Raw genomic sequence first — 20,511 nt, 5'->3', positions numbered from 1 at the left:
ATATAGTTTTATGATTAAAACTTACAAATTGATTATCATATTTCTTTTTAACCTATGTACAAATTGAAAGAGACATTTTTGACTTTTGAAATCACATTCTATTTATTTACTTACTATTTATTTGTTTGAGCACAGAAAGTTTATGGTCCTTTGAATCAAAGAATCAAAGACTTTTCCTTCCTTCCTTCCTTCCTTCCTTCCTTCCTTCCTTCCTTCCTTCCTTCCTTCTTTCCTGTTTGTTTTTCAAGACAGTGTTTTTCTATGTAGCCCTGGCTATCCTGGAACTCACTTTGTGTACCAGGCTGCCCTCAAACTCAGACAGAGATCTGCTGGCCTTTGCTTCCCAAGTACTGGAATTAAAGGCATGTGCCACCAAGCCTGGCCTAAGGAAAGTTTTCTCACACCAATATTTGAAGTTGTTTTTGTTGGGGCACCCAGACATTTTTGCCAGTTGTGGGTCTTCCATCATAGTCAGACTCTGAATGAATGCAGCCTTGTTTTTTCTTCTGGAAGTAGGGAACAGGACTGTTGTGAAAAGTGTGGCATTCTCAGGCAGAACTGGAAGGCATAGGGATGGACATGAGGTTCTCGTGTGGATTCTCCCACACTCCTGTCTGCAGATCACTTGGGAAGTCTTGGTGTGCTCCCAGGTAGATCTGTGCCAGTTTTGCAGACCCCCTTTTTATGATGACGATGGTGGGATACAGGACTATTCCAGGGTGGGCTTGAGTGATTTTCAAAATTCATGGAGTGTAGAAGGGGAATACTGACCAGTCAGGTCCATGCTAAAGAGGAGGATGTGACCCTTAGGCAGAGGGGAGCCTGGGGTGTTTTTGTGAAGGTTGCCAATGAAGTGCAAATAGGGCACCTCTTTGAGGACCCAGGAAGGGGTTGCTGTACCCGAATAGTGGCAATGACAGTACTAGAACTGTTAGGACATCAGGATGTTAAGGTGATTAGCAATTATAGAGACTCTGATGAGATTGTTTCAGCTTGACTCCCAGCTTTTGAACAGTCCTCCTGGTTGACCAGACTCAGCTCGATCAGTCAGTACTTGTCCAAGTATGGACAAGATTCTTTTTATGTTTTTCGAGACAGGGCATCTCTATGTAGCCTTGGCTTTCCTGGACTCACTTTGTAGAACAGGCTGGCTTCAAACTCACAGAGATCCATCTGCCTCTGCCTGCCATAGCACTGGTATTGAAGGCGTGTGCCACCATGCCCAACTTGGACAAAAATCTTTTAGTGGTGCTTGAGATGTTTATGCATGGAGCTGAGGATAAGTGAAAGCAGAGCTGACATGACCTTGACAAACACTGGAAGTCCAGATGCCTTCTGATGTCCTCTGGGGTCCTGCCTGCACTAGATGAGAACAATCCGAATACCTCTGCCTGGGCCACTTCTGTTTTGCTGACAAAGAGCAAGCATCTTGGCCAAGTCCTCTGGCTCTTTGGCAAGGCCTAGTTGTAGCGTGCAAATAAGGATTTAAAAACTGTTGTTGTCATAGAATTCGTTTCTGATATCCCTGTTTCTAGAGCTTTCTATATAGCTTTTTAGTTTAAACAAACTGATTACAGTGATAAAAGTTAGTCAGTCTGCTAATCATGTGGAGTAACATGTGGCCTGAGCATCTGTCAGGGACCTTGATGGCAGTGTAGGGTGACTCAAGCCTGGGAAACAGTAGGTGAGGCTGTATTTCAGGTGGGGCTCCTGCCAAATCTCTGCATAGCAAGTCTGGGGCTCTGGCTGGGCTCTGGGTGGGTATGGGTTCACCACTGTCCTCAGCCACAGCCTGATGCTCAGCTCCTTGCTTCCCACAGAGATCCGCACGCAGCTGGTGGAGCAGTTCAAATGCCTGGAGCAGCAGTCAGAGTCGCGGCTGCAGCTGCTGCAAGACTTGCAGGAGTTCTTCCGCAGGAAAGCTGAGATCGAGCTCGAGTATTCCCGCAGTCTGGAGAAGCTGGCCGAGCGCTTCTCCTCCAAGATCCGCAGCTCTCGGGAGCACCAGTTCAAGTGAGAAGTTGGCTGTGGGTCCTGGGATGGGAGGCGGCACTGGGCAGTAGGGCTGTTGGCAGACACAATGGGTGAAGGAGGCCAAAACTGGATGAGGAGGCCAGGACTGGATCTTGACCTGCAAAGTCCTGCAAGGGTTCTGCAGCTTCCTCTTGTCTCAGGGAGTTAGCTGTTCTCATGTACCAAGTAAAGATGGAGATGGCTTCCACGCAGAAGCTTGCTGTAGAGAACAGATGAGTGGCATGGAGCTGCTCATCTATGCCCAGCTGGGATTCCGTACCTCCTTTTAGTACATCCTCACTTTATCTGGTTGGGTTTTACTTGGGTACCAGCTCCCCCACTGTATCCTTAGAATGTCTTCTATGAACCACGTCCAAAGAACATCCCTTTTTCTTGCTGCTCTGGAGGGCTGCAGTACCAAAACCCTTTCCTCCTTTGTTTTCAACACACATGCCCTATCTTCTAACTGCACACCCTGAGTTCTGAGTGCTGAGGCTCTCTGTCTGACCCAGTGGGTTCTAAAGCCCTCTAGTTACACCCCGTGTTGTTGCTGTGGCCATCTACAGGGGGTGTGCACAGGGGGTCACATCACCTGCTCCTCCTTCTTCTTGATTTGAAACTAGCTCTCCTCACATCCTAAGTGTGAGCACGGAGGAAAGGGGAGAGCAGGCCTTGGGGACACACAGATCCCTTATTCCCTCACCTTGTCTGTAATGAGCCCTACTAGCCCCTCATGGGTTCATTATCTCAGCCACCAGATGGATGAGAGCCCCAGCTGGCACTCGGGCCAAGTGGGCTGCTTGTCACACTATGAAAGTCTAATTAGGGGTCACCCAGGCCAGTGCAGCTAGGGTGGACCCTCGACATGACACTAATGTGATGGCCCAGCCCTGATGGCTTTTGGAAGTTGAGTGTTCCGGCCAGGCTGACTCACCTTTGACCCGAGGGTGCTCAGTGACTTGGCTGGTGCTTCCATTCATGGGGTTTGTGCTGTGCTCTGGTCCTTGGGCCTGGGTGCTCCAAGAAGCCGGGCTGTCTCATAGGTTCTTTGCTTAAGGGTGCCCAAGCTGCCAGGTGGTTTCCTGGGGCTAGAGGAAAGCTCTGGGTCTTGTTTTATTGTCACTGCAGTGAGCCTGGCTGATGGCAAAGATGGGATGTTGTGAATAGGACTGAGGAAAGAGATGGGGCAGAAGGAAAGGGAAAGAAAAAGAAAGGCAAGGAAGGCAGAGTTTATTAATTCTTGGTCTTTGAAGTTCCCTTGAGTTGAGAGGGAATTGATTTACTGAAGATGCCAAGCAAATTAGGGACAGAACTAGGGCAGGGGCTCTGGTCCTCCAGCTGTAGGTCAGGGTGTTTCCTTTTGTGCTGTGGACTGCTTCTCCCTAAGGGGCAAGCCTTTGCCAGTCTTCCTGGGCTGTGGAGATGTTTACAGCTGTGAACGGTGCTAAGTTCCATGTGGCACTTGATTTAGAAAAAGGCTTAGGTGCTGTCATGTGACTTAACTGGTTCAGGGGCTTGCAGCCAAGCCTGACAATTTGAGTTTGCTCCCCAAAGCCCACATAATTAGTAGAAGAGAACTGACTTCTTCCGGTTGTCCTCTGACCTCCACTGGGCCTAATGCTGGCTCCTGGGTGTCCTGGGGGAATTTAACATTTGTGGAGAAGGAGGAGTGTCCAGTGTGTCTCCCTTAACTGATGTGAGATGGGAAGGATTTATGACGAGGCAATGCTGGCCTGTCTGGTGCTACATTGCTGGGAGGATAGAGTGAACTTGACTTCTTTCTGAAGAACGGGGACCACCAAGGGGCTGGTGTGTAAGGCGTGGTCACATAGAGGTGTGCCCAAAATGCAGAGTCCGAGGCCTCCCCCAAGCCTCTGCATCAGAACCTCTGGGGTATAAGCAAGCCTTTCTGGGAGTTCTGGTGACCAGCTACTTTGATGGTTTTTAAATAGTTTTCAGTCTTCTCATGGACTGTTCTAGCCTGCCTTCCTTGTTACCAGCAGAGAAGTCACAGTTTTGTGCTTTCTGGAGCAGGCCTGGTGGGGCCTGGCTTTTCCTTCTGATGGTCTGGAACCAGGAGCATCCTTGAGCAGGAAGATGCCATGGAGGGCAGCATATAGGGGCCTGACCCTGCTTCTCTGGTGGATGGGTGGCCTGATCCAAACAAGTTGGCTAAGTGCAGAGACAGAGAATTCCTGTGACTAAGACCTTCCTTCCCTAAGAGATGTGTATTCTGAAACCAATACTTTGAGATACTTGGTGGGGGAATCACTATTTTGGAACTTACTATGTAGACCAGGCTGGCTTTGAACTCACAGATATCCACCCTCTGCCTCTTGGGTGCTAGGACTAAAAGTGTGTGTCACCATGCTTGGCCCACTGACTGTCCCAATGTGGAAGACTGAGAGATTTGTACTGAGTAATCCTGTTGTGTCTATCTGAAAGCTATCTGACCACAGGGTTTTCCCTTCGCAAGATAAGGTACTTTATAAACTCTCTCTCCCTGAGACCCCATATGCAAAGCTCTGTTCTACAAAAACCCCAAAGTGTAATGCTATTTTACTCAAATAGAGCTCTATTTGGGACCCCTTTTATTCTGATTTATTTGGGTTTTGGTTGCTCTTTGCCCTTCAGGGGAATATGCCTCCTGACAATCCCTTGTCCAGGGTTAAGTGGTGCTGGCTGCTCTGTGTGCCACAGAGAAAAGCAGCAGGAATCCTATTCAGACACATTAGAAATATTTGTGAGGAAAAGCTAGAGTTTGAGAGGAGCTGGGCGGTGCTTGGCTAGATACTGCACAACATTCTATGGAAATCTTCAGTGCCAGCACAGTTGGGAGTGTCTTCCAGCTTCACTGAGCAGTCGGGAGGGAGGATCCCAGCGAACAACTGGCTTCACTTCCAAGAAATCTGTTTGTATTGGGGAAGAAGTGCCACAGTTTTCACAGCTGCAGCACGTCTCTAAAATGATAGTATAATTGAGATTTAGCCTTCCGGGTTGTTGCTTGACGGAGAAGCATTTTTTGCAATGTGTAATTTGAAATTAGTGGGTAGAGGATCCAGGTTTAAGAGATCTGGGCAGAAGAGGTTGTTGGCATACTTTTAAAAACTATTTTATTGGGCTTTCTTTCCTTCTTCCCTTTCTTCTTTCTTTCTTCCTTTCTAATTTATTCTGATTGAAGCCCCTCCCTCAACTCTTCCTAATCCCACTTTCCCATCCCCCCATCCCCTTCCCCTAGTCCACTGAAAGGGGGAGTTCTCCTCCTCTGCCATTTGCCCATAGCTTATCAAGTCTTATCAGGACTGTCTGGATCCTTTTCCTCTGTGGCCTGGCAAGGCTGCATCGTCAGCTGCAAGTGATCACGAGCAGGCAATCGAGCTCATGACAGAGGCAGCCCTTGCTCTTATACCCCTGTCTCTCTCCCTTCTCCACCCTAATCTCTTCCAACACCTCAATACCAGGTAGTAAAGACAGTTAGTGGGGAAAGGGGGCATAGTTCTCTTTAGTTACTTTCTGTTGGTTAGGTTCATTGGGTTTCTTGGGGCATGTCCAATCTTCATTTCAGGATATCTCCAACTTCTCATCAAGTTGTATCAGCAGCAACCAGGAGCAGTAGCAGGGAAGCAGCAGCAGCCTTCTTTCTTGGAACCCTGGAAATGCTCTCTGGGCTCTGTCATTTATTCACTCTCCAGAGTCCTCAGATTTAAACTATCTGCAGCTGGCAAAGAGCGGCTCTCAGCAAATATTTTGCTGCTGTGGACAATCTGAATCAATCCCATACCCCACACCTGGAATTAAAACGAAAACATGTTTATATATCATAAACCCAAACTTCCACAACAGAGGTAGGAATGGAGGAAGCCCTCAGGTTGTGCTTGTGTCTTTATTGATAGTTATGACTTCTTCCTTGGCTGGAATCACACCAATAAATTGTTTTATTTTTCCAGGTTCCCTCATGTTTACCTTACCTTATGCTATGCACTCTCCCAGGTGAATAGTGTTCATCTTATGCCACTTTCATGATAGGCACTGTGACATGCAGGGCAGATACATCTTTATCTTTCCCGTTGAAACTAATAAGGTGTAGGGAAATTAATTTGCTTAGGCAACAGCTGTGGTTGCAGGTAGTACAGGAAGGATTTGAATCTTAGTTTATCAACCTCCAAATGCAAGAGTGCCTCTGGCTGTGCCGCCGCCCGGCAGGTCTATTTTCTCGGCTCTTGCTGAGAGTCACCTATCTAAGCAGACCTGTGTGGGCATCAGGCCGGGGAAAGGCTCTTGTGAAAAGCTTCTGTTCTAGCTTGGCTAGTTGTGGGTCTCACAGAGCTCAGGTCTGATTACACGGAACCATGCAGTTTGGAAATCTGGCATGCCATCCTGCTAGGTACTTGAAAGCAAGGAACCATTTCTAATCTCTCTGTCTTTATCTCTGCCTGTGTCTCTCTCTGACTCTCTCTGTCATGACACAATGCTCTCCAAAGAAAGGATGGCTCACCTGTGCTCTCTGAACCATGAATTAAATTCTCTTTCAGCTTTGAGAAGAAAGCCTCCTTCATGCTCCCGTGCTGGTAATCTGGTAATGCCTCTCTAATCTTTCAACAAACCTCAGGCTTCAACACCTACCTAAAAATGCATAATGCTGTTTGTTTCCCTTAAAATTACTTTTCGGTTACCTACTATTTATGGCAAGTGTTTTTAGAAAGAGAACTATAACTAGGGAAAGTTCTTTATAAATATCTTTAGAAAAAGACAGCAGCAGACTGGGGAGATAGCTCTCTGGATAGGAACATTCTCAGTTTGAGCATGAAGTCCTGAGTTCAAATTCACAAAGCACACATAAAGACCAGGTGTGGTTGCACATGCCCACCACAGAGAGGGTGCTATAGAGGGGTAGGAGGCAGGAGGATCACTGGGGCTGGTCACCAACCTAGCTGTAAGTTCAGTGAGCGGCCTTGTCTAAAGAGAATAAAGTGTAGAGTGAAAGAGTGGGACCCCTGCTGTCCTCCTTTGGTCTCTGTGTGCACGAATCTGTGTGTATAACACACACACACAATTAAAATCAAAGGGAGATACTGAGCCTGGGTTTTGGGATGTGATAATCCTGATGTTGGTGCAAGCTCACACTGGGATCTGTTTCTAATTCCTTATAGAAAATCATCACCTTCCCTCACTTTCACTTTCCATCCTTTAGTTGCAATGTCTATCACTCAATGTCTGTCAGCTCCAGTGTCTCTCATTTCTATGTTCGATTGTCCCTTGTTCACTTTTCATCACCTCCAACATGTCTCTGACTTCTGTCATTTCACTTTTCTATCCTGCACCTTCTATACTTTCCACTGTGTATCACCTCCACCTATCCGCTGCACATTTCATCATCTGTGTCTCCCATTATCCGTTTTTCCATCACTTCTAATTCCTATCTTCCACCACCATTCCCATTATCTTCTTCCTTTCTATCATGCACCTGCCTTTGTCCACCATTTTCTACTTTCTGTCCTCCACATTCACCTTCCATTATCCTTCACCTTCCACCTTCTACCATCTTTCACCTTCTATCCTCTACCTTTCTTTACCACAACCTTCTTTTCTCTTCTGTAGCAGAGCTCTTTAGGCTCTTTGTGATGGCTGCCGCCGCTTCTCCTCTTCTTAGTTTTTCATATGGTTTTCACTGCTGACATACATGTTCCTTGGAATCCTCAGAGATCATAATCAGTAAATTACAAACTGTTAACTGGGTTGTGACTTATTTGTGTGTATAGTACATATACCTCACATATGCATCAGCAGCACACTATTTTTGTATTAAAAATGATGAGTAGATTTAAAGAGCACTGTGTATGTAGGAATTCAGTTTTGTCTTCATCCAAGTCAGTAGGTAGAATGATAGTGGACTTTAAGACTTATATAGGACCTCATTCAGCAACCTGTAGCTCATGCATCCTTCTAAGAATTGTGGTGGAACAAGGAGAGTCAGAGGAGGTGTCGTCGCCCCCACAGGGAAGACAAGAGACTTGAAGGCCAGGCACGGTGGGGTCCTCAGGACCTGCAGTTGAAGGGTGGAATAACTGGCCGGATGATCTTTGGTGGGCCCTTCCTCTGCTTGGTTTTGTATACAGCGCGTCTTGTTCATTTTCTGTTAGATAAGCCAAGACACAGAAGCTCCAAAGGAAGGACATAATGAGATTGCTCAGGTGTTTTCTAGTGGAGCAGAGGTTTTCATTTCAGGAGTTAACCAAACACAAGGATCTGGTGCCTGAAGACTGTGTCGGCTATAGGGCCTTGTGCTTTCCGGTTCCCAAGATCCCAAGACACTGGATTTAGATCCACTTGCCTCCTGGGTTCTGCAGGCTTGGATCTGGGTTCTGTTTGCTAAGCGGAATTTTCCAGCCCCCAGCCAGGAAGCTGGCAGAGTTAGCTTGCTGCTAATTTCATTTTCCAAACTCACCAGCTTGGCAAAGCTTGGCCTCTCCAGCTTCAGTCTCTTGGAACCTCATTCCCACCTTTCTTAGCCAAAGCTAGCGAGCAAGCTGTGACTCACCAGAAATGTTCATTGCTAGTTTCTAGACATAAAGAAGAAAATATGTACATCTGCGGAAGTTCTGCCCTTATGTCCTAGCTCAGCAGCTTCTTCCTCCCAAGGAGAGGCTCTGTTGCAAGATGAGAAAAGCAAAAGAGTCACTCACAGTGTGCCTGAGATGAGGGAAAGCTTCCCTTTTCATTTTAATGTCTTCTAAAATGGAGACTGCAGCAGGCAAGGGTTGGGTAGTGAGCTGGATATCAGCCCTGGCGTCCATTTTGAAAAAGAACAGGTGACCCCAGGAAAAGGAGAGTGGAAGCACAGGTCCTGACCCCTATCCTCATCTGCAGTCCCCAAGTGCAGAAAATGATGCAGATGGGACATGCGACGATGCAGCAGGCACCCTAGGACCCAGCAGCCTCACTGTGCACCACTCCCACCCCTATGCATCTTGCTTCCTATGCTTCCTATGCTTCACCCACACTGGTCTTAGTCTCTTAAATACAAGCACCAAACTCCCTGCCCCTCACGGAGGCCACTCATCTACTACTTTCCCATAATCCCCTCTAAGTCTTCTAAGGAGACCACCTAATCTACTCCTTCCTCACAGATACTTCAGTGAACCTTGAAGTCAGGCCTCAAGACCTTTGCTCTGGGCCCTCATGGCACAATATATTCCCTTCATTCTAGCACTCTCTGCCAGTCTAATTCTACACACACCTGGGTCACCTCCTGTGATTCTGTCTTCTCCCAACACACTATCTATTCTGGGGAGAATAGGAGCCACACATCTGCTCAAGGTCACTTGGAGCCTGGCTCTACAGCATGCACAGATGAGTCACTGAAGAATGACCAGGGAGCTTGTTCCTGGTGTTCAGTGGCATGGTTTGTGTAGCTAGGCGTAGGAGAGCACCACTCCCAGGCCAGGGTGTCTTTCTGTTTCATCTTGGTCACTCTTATATTGGTCCACTGAGGTGGTAAGGACCTGGTACCATAGTGGCCGAGGTCACAGATGCTAGCCTTCTACAGAACGCCTAGCTCTAGCTCCGATCCTGGCTGTGGACAGTTCCCCAGGGTACTTGTTGCTTTTAGTTGCTGTGATAAATGCCATGACAAAAAGTGACTTATGGAAGAAAGCTGTTTATTTTGTTGGCTTGTGGTTCCAGGGGGGAGGCCATAATGGCTGAGGAGGCATGGCAACAGACAGCCGTAGCAGAAATCACATCTTCAACCACAGATATGAAGCAAAGAGTGAGAGCTGGAGGGGGGTGTGAGGCTGTACACTCCCAAAGCCTGCCTTCACTGATGGACTTCCTTCAGCGAGGATGCACCTCCCCAGATAGCACCTGGCCAGGGACCAAGTGTTCAGATGGAGGAACCTATGGAGGACATTTCTTATTCAAACCACCATACCTCGCTCTTAGTGTGCGAGGACCCCACACATATAAGTGGAAACAGGGCAGAGAGGAGATGGGAAGGCAGAGCTAGCTGCTCCCCATGCTGGGTGGAGTGTCAGAGTGGGCATGGTGCTTGGAAGCTCACTGTCTCTGTAACATGTGATATGGCCTCCATGTAATGTGGCTCGCCGTCCCTGCCTATCCTAGTCGTGGGAGTGGAGAGAATTGCCTCTCCCAGATGGCAGCCTTGTCAGGCTCTCTGGGTTAGGGCCTTGTCTCCCTTCCAAGCCAAACCTCTAACTTCTTTTCATTCCCCAAAATGCCACTTCTACTTCCCTGGGTGCCCAGCCAGAAAACGGGTGCCATCCTGGATTCTTTCCCCTCAGCTCTCACCTTAACCCCTTCTCAGTTGGCCTGCAAGTTCAGTCAACACTGAGGCACTGACTCTTCAGTTTCTCTCTTGGCTCCTGGATGTCACCCTCTGCCCTCTCAGGGTCCCACTGTGGAGACCTCTTTACTGCTTTACTATAGATCCTTCTGTGGCTCCCTGATGATTTCAGGATGAAGCTCAAGTTCTCTAACAGTACTTAAAGAACCCCTCTGCCTTTTCCCCTGCTGTATTCGTCACCCTGGTTCTCACCCCAGAGCATCATGTGGGGCCCCTCAACTGCCCGTCAGCTCACCAGCATGCCCCTTTCTCCTTTTTGCTGGCCCTTTCATTATATTTATCCACCCAGAAGGCTCTTCCTTGGGAATGTCCACTCCAGCCTTTGATTCTCAGTCTAGAAAGTGATTTCTGAAAGAAGACAGCAGTGGCCACCTTACTTCCGGGTCTGGTATGGGGAGGCTCTGCCACCTCCTTCCCATGAATACCTTTATGAGGCTGCAGCAGTATCTCCTTCCTGTCTCATGTGTATCTTTCTTACTGAGTGGAAGGCTCAGGCCGAGGCTCCCCAGAGGATCTGAGCTTCTCCACACACAGCACCTGGGTGAACTAGTGCACGCATCCACACAGGGAGACATGGAAGCTCGAAGGAACCCAGGCCTCTCCTCAAGACATGCTAGCTGCTGCTGCATCTCCCCTCCGTTTCCTCTTCCTGCTCCTCCTCCCTCCTACACTCTTCCTCAGCCCAGTCTTGAGCTGTGCCACTCCTGGCCCACAGATTTTGTTCTTTCTGTCTGTCTTCTACCATTTCACTCTGGCCAGGCAACCTAATTAAAGGCTATCATTAAAGTCAATCTAGTACTTCCGAGTCCTTTCAAAATCACTTGCCTTTTTGCTTTCCTCTGAAACGTCCATAATTTTTACACATTTAATTCCCCAGATGCTGTTCAATTCTTGCATCCCAGATTGAGCTAAGCCCCTGAAGCAATTTCAGTAACAGCTCAATTATGGCATCTCTCCTTTAATCCTTTCATTGCCATCACCACCCAGGAAGCAGTAGAAAGTGGGATGGGAAGTGTTCTCTGCCCAAACCTGCTCCTTTCCCTGCAGCTCTCCTCTTAGTCTGTGTCATTGGCTTCCTCCCAGTTGCCTGAAAGCCAAATCTGAGAATCACCATTCTCTCTTTTCACTCCCACTCCTATTTCCAGCAGCTTTTCAAGATGAAATATGCCCTGTTGAGAGTGTTTTTTTAGCCTTCGTTGGTCCCTGTGCCACCACTCAGCTTTCACCATCTCCCTTTGCCTGAACTGAGAGTCCTTCACGAGTGGTGTTCCTGTCTCTAGCCTCATGTTTATGACCCACCTGCTCATCCATGTATCCATTCATTAGCTATGTCTTCTATCCATCTATCCACCCACCCATCTAACAATTCACCTGTCTGACTATCATCTATCATCTATCTATCTATCTATCTATCTATCTATCTATCTATCTATCTATCTATCTATCTATCTATTCATCATTCAACCCTTATCCAGCCAGCCAGCCAGCCATCTACCTACATATCTATCGCACTCATTCATCTATCCATCCATCTATCCATTGTATCCACCAACCCTACTCACCCCCCGCCCCAATTTTTGTTCAGTGATTTTTCCAAAACACCCCTTGATTATACTTGTAAATAACCTCTATGACTTCCTACTTCCTGGAACAGGAATTCTGACTACAGAATAAAATCTTTTTTGTATTTTTCATCATTAATTTATTTGTTCATTTTACATCCCAATCACAACAACACTCCCTCCTCTCCTCTCAGTCCCATTCCCCCAGCCACTTCCCCCACATTCCTTCCCCCAACACTCCCACTCTCCCTCATCCTGGTACCAACCCACCCTGGCACATCAAGTCACATCTTGCCTCCTCTTTCACTGAGGCAAGAGAAGGCATCCTGCTAGGGAAAGGGGATCCAGATGGAGGCAACAAGAGTCCAAGTCAGAGATAAACCCCACTCCAACTGTTAGGGGAGCCGCTTGAGGACCAAGAAGCCCGTCAGCTTCATATGTGAAGAGGGCCTGGGACCAGTCCATGCATGTTGGTGGTTCAGTATCTATGAACCCCCATGGGCCCAGGTTAGTTGGCTATGTAGTTCTTCTTGTAGTGTCCTTGACCCCTTCATCTCCTTTAATCCTTCCCCTAACTCTTCCATAAGAGTCTCTAAGTTCTGCCTAATGTTTGGCTATTGATCTCTGCATGTGTTTCCATTATCTGCTGGATAAAGGCTCTCAGATGACAGTTATGCTTGGTTCCTGTTTGCAAGGATAGTAGAGTATCATTAACAGTGTCAGGGGTTGGGTCTCTCCCATAGGGTGGGTCTCTAGTTGGGCCAGTCATTGGTTGGCCATTCCCTCAATCTCTGTTCCATCTTTTATCCCTACATATCTTGTGGGCGGGGCAAATTTTGGGTCAACAGGTTTTTGTGGGTGGGTTGGTGTCCCCCTTCCTGCATTGGAAGTCCTGCCTGGCTATAGGATGTGGCCACTTCAGTCTCAGTGTTCCCTGCTGCTAGGTCACCCCAATATCTTTCCAGGAGCCTCCCCATCCCAGGTCTCTACCTTGTCCCAGAAATGCCCAACATCAATTTCTCTTCTCTCTCGCAGCCCTCGCAGCCCTCGCAACCCTCGCAGCCCCTATCCCTATCTCCCTACACCTGATCCCCCTCATTCCCCTCTCTGCCCACTCTCTCACCCAGTTTTCTCTCTCCCTCCACTTCCAATGTCTATGGCATCTATTTTATTTCCCCTTCTTAGTGGGATTCAAGCAACCTCCCTTGAATCCTCCTTGTTACTTAGCTTCTTTGGGTCTGTGGGTTGTAGTATAGTTATCCTGTACTATATGACTAATATTCACTTGTGAGTGAGTACATACATGTATGTCTTTCTGCTTCTGGGTTACCTCACTCAGGACGGTCTTTTCTAATTCTATCCATTTGCCTGCAAATTTCATGATGTCCTTGCTTTTAATAGCTGAGTGGTATTCCATTATGTAAATGCACCACATTTTCTTTATTCATTTTTCGGTTGAGGAACATCTATATTGTTTCCAGTTTCTGGCTATTATTAATACAGCTGCCATGAACATAGTTGAGCAAGTGTCCTTGTGGTTTGTTGAAGCATATTTTGGGTGTATGCCCAGGAGTGGTATAGCTGGGTCTTGAGGTAGACCTATTCCCAATATTCTGAGAAAGTGCCAGATTGATTTCCAAAGTGCTGTGCATGTTTGCATTCCACCAACAATGGAGCCGTGTTCTTTTTGCTCCATATCTTTGCCAGCATGTGCTGTCACTTGAATTTTTGATCTTAGCCATTCTGAAATGGCTAAAATGGAATCTCAGAGTCATTCTGATTTGCATCTCCCTGATGACTAAGGAAGTTGAGCTTTTCTTTAAGTGCATCTTGTTATTCCAGATTCCTCTGGTGAGAATTCTCAGTTAATCTCTCTTAATTTTTTAATTGGGTTATTTGGTTTGTTTGTGTTTAATTTCTTGAGTTCTTTATATATTTCAGATATTAGCCCTCTGTCGGATGAAGTTCTTTTTCCAATTTGTAGGCTGCTATTTTGTTCTGTTGACAGTGTCCTTTGCTTTGCAGAAGCTTTTCAGTTTTATGTGGTCCCATTTACTAATTAATTATTGCTCTTGGTGCCAGAGCTATTGGTGTTCTGTTCATGAAGTTGTCTCCTGTATCAATGAGTGCAAGCCTATTCCCCACTTTCTCTTCTATTAGATTTAGTGTATCGAGTTTCATATTGAGGTCTTTGATTCACTTGGACTTAAGTTTTGTGCAGGGTGATAAATATGGATCTATTTACATTCTTCTACGTGCTGACATGCAGTTAAGCCAGCACCATTTGTTGAAGATGTTTTCTTTTTTCCATTGTATGGTTTTGGCTTCTTTATAAAAAATCAACAACCTGTAGGTGTGCGGGTTTATTTCTGAGACTTCAGTTTGAGTCCATTGATCGACCAGCCTGTTTTTATGCCAGTACCATGTGGTTTCTACTACGGTTGCTCTGTAGTACAGCTTGAGTTCAGGGATAGAGACACTTCTAGAAGTTCTATTGTAGGCTTGTTTCCTCTATCTGGATTTTTTGTTTTTTTCATACGAAGTTGAGAATTGCTCTTTCAAGGTCTGTAAAGAACTGTGTTGATATTTGGATGAGGATTGCATTGAATCTGTAGATTGCTTTTGTAAGATGGTCATTTTTACTGTTATTCTTACTGATCCACAAGCATGGAAGATCTTCCCATCTTCTTATATCTTTTTCAATTTCTTTCTTCAGAGACTTGAAGTTTTTTTCATACAAGTCTTGCTTGGCTAGAGTTATACCAAGATATTTTACAATTGTTTGTGGCTATTGTGAAGGGTGTTTTTCCCTAATTTCTTTCTCAGCCCATTTATCATTTGTATAAAAGAGGGCTACTGATTTTTTTTTTTTAGTTAATTTTGTATTCAGCCACTTTGCTGAAGGTGATTTTCAGCTATAGAAGTTCTCTGGTAGAATTTTGGGGGTCACTTATATGTGCTATTATATCATCTTCAAATAGGGATACTTTGACTTGTTCATTTCCAATTTACATCCATCCCCTTTATCTCCTGTAGTAGTCTTACTGCTCTAGCTAGAACTTCAAGTACTAGATTTAAGAGATACAGTGAGAGTAGGCAGCCTTGTCTTGTCCCTGATTTTAGTGTGGAATTGCTTTCATTTTTTTCTCCACTTATTTTGATGTTGGCTATTGGCTTGCTATATATTGCCTTTATTGTTTTTAAATATGGGCCTTGTATCCCTGAACTCTCCAAGACTTTTATCATGAAGGGGTGTTGGATTTTGTCAAAGGCTTTTTCTGCATCTAATGAGATGATCATGTGTTTTTTCTCTTTCAGTTTGTTTATATGGTAGATTACGTATGTTCAACCATCCTGTATCCCTGGGATGAAGTTTACTTGATCATGGTGGATGATATATTTGATGTGCTCTTGGATTTGGTTTACATATATTTTATTGAGTATTTTTGCATCAGTGTTCATGAGAGAGATTGGTCTGAAATTCTCTTTCTTTGTTGAGTCTTTGTGTGGTTTAGGTATCAGGGTGACTGTGGCTTTATAGAATGAGTTTGGAAATATTCCTTCTGTTTCTATTTTGTGGAATAGTTTGAGGAGTATCGGTATTAGATGTTCTTTGAAAATTCAGTAGAATTCTGTACTAAAACCATCTGGGCTTTTGTTTTTTTTTTTTTTTTTTTTTTTTTTTGGGAGACTTTTGATGACTGCTTCTGTTTTCTTAGGGGTTATAGAACTGTTTAAATTATTTACCTGATCTTGATTTAACTTTGGTAAGTGAAATCTATCAAGAAAATCATCCATTTCTTTAGATTTTCAAATTTTGTGGAATACAAGTTTTTGAAGTGAGACCTAATGATTCTTTGGGTTTCCTTAGTGTCTTTATATCGTCTCCCTTTTCATTTCTGATTTTGTTCATTTGGATGCTGTCTCTCTGCCTTTTAGTTAGTTTGGCTAGGGGTTTGTCTATTTTGTTGATTTTTCTCAAAGAACCAGCTCTTGGTGTCATTGATTCTTTGTATTGTTCTCTTTGTTTCTAAGTTATTGATTTCAGCCCTGATTTGATTATTTTCTGCCATCTACTCCTCTTGGGTGTGTTTGCTTCTTTTGTTCTAGACCTTTTAAGTGTGGTTTTAAATTGCTAGAATGAGAACTCTCCAATTTCTTTATGAATGCTATGAGCTTTCCTCTTAGCACTGCTTTCATTGTGTTCCATAAGTTTGGGTATGCTGTGCCTTCATTTTCATTGAATTCTAGAAAGTCATTAATTTTTTTCTTTATTTGTTCCATGACTGAATGGTCACTGAGTAGAGAGTTGTTCAGTTTCCATGAGTTTGTAGGCTTTCTCTTGTTTCTGTTGTTGAAATCTAGCTTTAATCCATGGTGGTCTGATAAACTAGAATGAATTATTTCAGTTTTCTTGTATCAGTTGAGGCTTGATTTGTGACCAAGCATATGATCAATTTTGGAGAATGTTCCATGAGGTACTGAGAAGAATATATATTCTTTTGTGTTTGGGTAAAATGTTCTGTAGATATCTGTTAGGCCCATTTGATTTATGATGTCTGTTAGTTCCATTATTTCTCTGTTTAGTTTCTGTCTTAATCTGCCATTAGTGAGAGGGGTGTTGAATTCTCCTACTATTAATGTGTGGGGTTTGATATGGGATTTAAACTTTTGTAATGTTTCTTTTACGAATGAGGGTGCCCTTGCATTTGGAGCATGGATGTTCAGAATTGAGATATCATCTTGGTAGATTTTTTCTTTATGACTACAAAATGTCCTTCCCCATCTCTTGATTAATTTTGGTTAATTTTGGTATTAAATACTAGAATGGCTATTCCAGCTTGCTTCTTTTTGAAAATTCTTTTCTTGTTTGAAAATCTTTTTACAGCCCTTTACTCTGAGACAATGTCTATCTTTGTTGTTGAGATCCGTTTCTTGTATGTAGCAGAATGATGGATCCTGTTTTCACATCCATTCTATCTTGTCTCTACAGCATCATTTCCAACAATCCTCTAGTAGCATTCTTGAATTCAAGGCTTCTTGATAATTTACCATTCTGTCTGTCTTTCACTCTATCTCTGTCTCTGTTTCTCTGTTTCTCCCTGTCTTTGTCTCTGTGTCTCTGTCCCTGTTTCTCTCTCTCTCTCTCTCTCTCTCTCTCTCTCTCTCTCACACACACACACACCTCTGATTTTAAAGCCCATACCCCCATACTCATCTGTTCTTACAAACAAAAATGAAAATCCCAGCTGTTCTATTTTACCAGTAAAGACTCAGGAGCCAGATGCTGGGGTGAAAACCTGCTAGCTCAGAGAGGCAGTGAAAGCACCCAGCTGACCTTCTTTCTCAGCTCAGGTCCTGATGGAAAAAACCCAAAAGGCTTACTAGCTCAACTGACAGCCCAGGAGGAAAAAGCCAAAAAACCCAAGGCCAAAGACTTGCTAGCTCAAAGCCCAAAAAGCCAGGAAGTTGAGGAGCTGAAGCCAGAGCTTAAGCTATAAGTCCTTCCTACTTCTATATGCTGTCTTACAGACACTCAACTCAAAGTCCCTCCTACTCTTTAATCTTTGTCAGCTGGTTTCTTGCTCTGCCTCTTGACCCAGGATTAACTTTTAATTAAGTCTAGTGTACAGAAATCTCTTGGATTAAAGGTGTGTGCTAAGGCTGGGTGAACCAAACCATAATCACCTGTTTATAATAAGCAGAAAGTTCTTGGATCAAAGGTGTGTGATAGGGCTCAACCACACCAAATGTGAAACAGGGTTTTACAGTTCACAATTTTGGGGTTTGTAATAGGATCAAATATCCAGCAACCCTCATCCTTCAACAACCCAGTACAAATGAGAACCTCTCTTAAGAGGCACTGTTTCACAGCATCTTCTCTGTGGTAGCCACCTTGCTGATCCCTGAGCACAGTAAGTACAAAAGAAACAGCACCTATTCTCTAAGAGCTCCCAGGAAGTTGAGGGATGGAATATGGAAATTAAAGGCAAAATGTGTCAGGCAGCCTTCTGTAACTATAAGGAATTCCATGAGATAACAAATTAGAAACAGAAAAGTTTTATTTTGGGTCGCAGTCTTGTAGTTTTTAGTCTATAAATGGGCTTTCAGGTCTCCTGTGCGTGTTTGTAGGGCATAGCACATCATGGTATGAATGTATCGCACAGCAGAGCTGATATCCCCAGGCTAGGAAGTGGTGAAGAGGAAGGGGCTGGGTCTTATGAGGCTGTGCTTTCAATGAACTAAAGGCCTCCCATGTCTTAGAGCATTTTCCATCCACACATGAGACACTCAGGGCCAAACTTTAGCATAGATGTTCTTCAAGTCACACATGTATCAGAATTCCCAGGAGGGCTTGTGAAGCAAGGGTGCCGGGCTAAACCTTTAATGCTCCTGACAATTTGTACTTCCAACAAGCTTCTACATGATGCCAGTGTTGCAGGCCAGAGAGGACACTGAAGAACTGCTGTGCTCAGACATGGTCAGGGGATTTCTCTCTGAGGAGGAAACGTAGAGCTATATGTTTTGATGTGATGTGATGTGATGTGTGTGTGTGTGTGTGTGTGTGTGTGTGTGTGTGTGTGTAATGTTGAGCTATACTTACAGGAAGTAGAGGAGGCAGTCAGGAAAGAAGGCAGTACAAGTGTGGTCTAGCAAGAAGGACTTGTGTGCAAGGCCCAGCAGGAAGAAGCTGGCATGAAAACAGAAGGGACTGGAGTACAAGTACATAGGAGGAGCATGCCTGGGTCTCCTGCAACTCCAGCAGAGTGGCGCTCTGGAAACGTCTGCATTATTGACCTATAGAGCCTCCCTCTTCAACTCTGTTTGTCTGTTTGTCTCTTTCTTTCTCTCATCCTCTCTTTTTCTTGATTTTATTTCTTTTCTTTTCTTTCTTTCTTTCTTTCTTTCTTTCTTTCTTTCTTTCTTTCTTTCTTTCTTTCTCTCTTTTTCTCTCTCTCTGTTTCTTTCTCTTTCTTTCTTTCTTTCTTTCTTTCTTTCTTTCTTTCTTTCTTTCTTTTCTTTTCTTTCTTCTTTCTTTCTTTCATCAGCCTCTTGACAAGGATTCCCTGGCAGAATATGCAACTATCTGTATAGTTGCCTGTGGATGAACACAGGCCACCAGGGCCTGCTGTGAAGTAAGTGCACAGGGATCCCAGCTGTGGCTGAATTTCAACATTCCAGATCTTTCCAGGGCATCAGCAAAGTGCTGTGTCTTCTTTACATTTCCTTAGATAGTTGAGTATCCACCCTTACGATGTGTATTTCCAATCAGTGAAGCCAGTGTTGCTAGCCCGACCACTGCCTCTATCCCAATTTTCTTCTTCCAAATTTTTGCTGCCTAGATTTTCAGCCCATTTGGTGATGGAAGAAAAAAAATAATCCTTGAAGTTAAATGGATCCTCTTTTCTTGTCTTCTCAAATTCCAGGAGCTGTGGCTATGGTGAGAGAGAACATCCCACCAGCCCACAGGGCTGTTCTCCATAACACCTCTACTGGGCCCTGGTGAGGAGGGCTCAGCCACAGTGGGAATCGGCAGTTACTGTTGTCAGGAGCATTAGTCAATGTGGCTGCATTTCCTTAACCAGCTCCCTGAGGATCCTCCCATTCAGGACCAGGGTGGAACAAGGCAGGGCTGAGGTTCTCCGGAGCAAGTGGCAGGCCTTGTCCAATATTTCTTTCTGTACTAGAAAGCACCATAACAGAAAGATTCAGGCTTGGAGAACAAGCACTCCGGCTCAGGTACATCTTGTGTCAAGGAGAGGTCATTGTTTGCATTTGAGTTTAGTGTTTCATTTGTCTTTCTTCTTACAGAAGAGTAGATACACCTTCTCCTGAGCCTCACAGAGGGATCTTTGAGAAAGCAGAGACAAGAGAGAGAGTTTCTGTTGTTTCATTAACTTGGAAAGCAGTGATACACAGTGAAAGATTCTCAGACTTCAGCTCACATTAGCATGCCTGGGAGGATTTCTTAAAACCAGCGTTAGGCCCAGCCGCCGTGCCTCTGACTCTGCAAGGCTGGAGAGTGCATTTCTGATAAGTTTGCAGGGAATCACAGTGTGACATCTTATTTTAGCATAATATCCGGCTAGAGTCAATCTGAGAATCCATCAGTCACTGTAGGTACCTGAATCTTCCTTTGCTCCTCCTCCCACAGGCAGAACTGAGCCCTTCAGGCCAACTCTCACCAGGTAGTTGTTGTCACACTGGTTTCTAGATAGTGAGGAGCTCCCTAGGGAAGGACAAAGGTGTCAAGAGCCCAGGGGATCTCAGCTGTAGTGGAGACAGGTCAGGCGAGAGGAAGTATCTCTTCATTTTTTCTACTGCACAGCCCTGGAAGCCATGATATATTAGGAGATATTCTTCTCAGAAAAGGAAAGTTCATGGCAAGTGCCACATTCAAGGGAAGTGTAGATAGCCCAGGGCACAGATAGAACCAAAGATCTGAGGTCTAGCTCCAGCACTACCCTGTACCCATGAAACATCAACCTTAGTTCTCCTAATTGTAATAAGATCGCCTGTGAAGGTGTCTGTGAGGGTCAAAAGTGAGTGAGCACGTGAACTGCCATGAAGCCA

General features: G+C 44.9%; 1 protein-coding gene across 3 annotated transcripts in view; it reads left to right on the top strand.

Annotated features, from left to right (window-relative positions):
- The window catches only part of Srgap3 (SLIT-ROBO Rho GTPase activating protein 3), a 228,228-nt gene that overhangs the window by 115,074 nt on the left and 92,643 nt on the right, over positions 1-20,511 (top strand). For all 3 annotated transcript variants that reach the window (XM_060383893.1, XM_060383892.1, XM_060383894.1), the window contains exon 2: positions 1,821-2,013. In XM_060383893.1, coding sequence (XP_060239876.1) covers positions 1,821-2,013 — 193 coding nt within the window. The remainder of the gene's footprint in view (positions 1-1,820; positions 2,014-20,511) is intronic.

Source organism: Meriones unguiculatus, chromosome 5, assembly GCF_030254825.1.
Source record: "Meriones unguiculatus strain TT.TT164.6M chromosome 5, Bangor_MerUng_6.1, whole genome shotgun sequence".
In the NCBI taxonomy this organism is placed as follows: Eukaryota; Metazoa; Chordata; class Mammalia; order Rodentia; family Muridae; genus Meriones; species Meriones unguiculatus.
The sequence above is the reverse complement of the archived record's forward strand: the minus strand, read 5'-3'. Positions and strand labels throughout refer to the sequence as shown.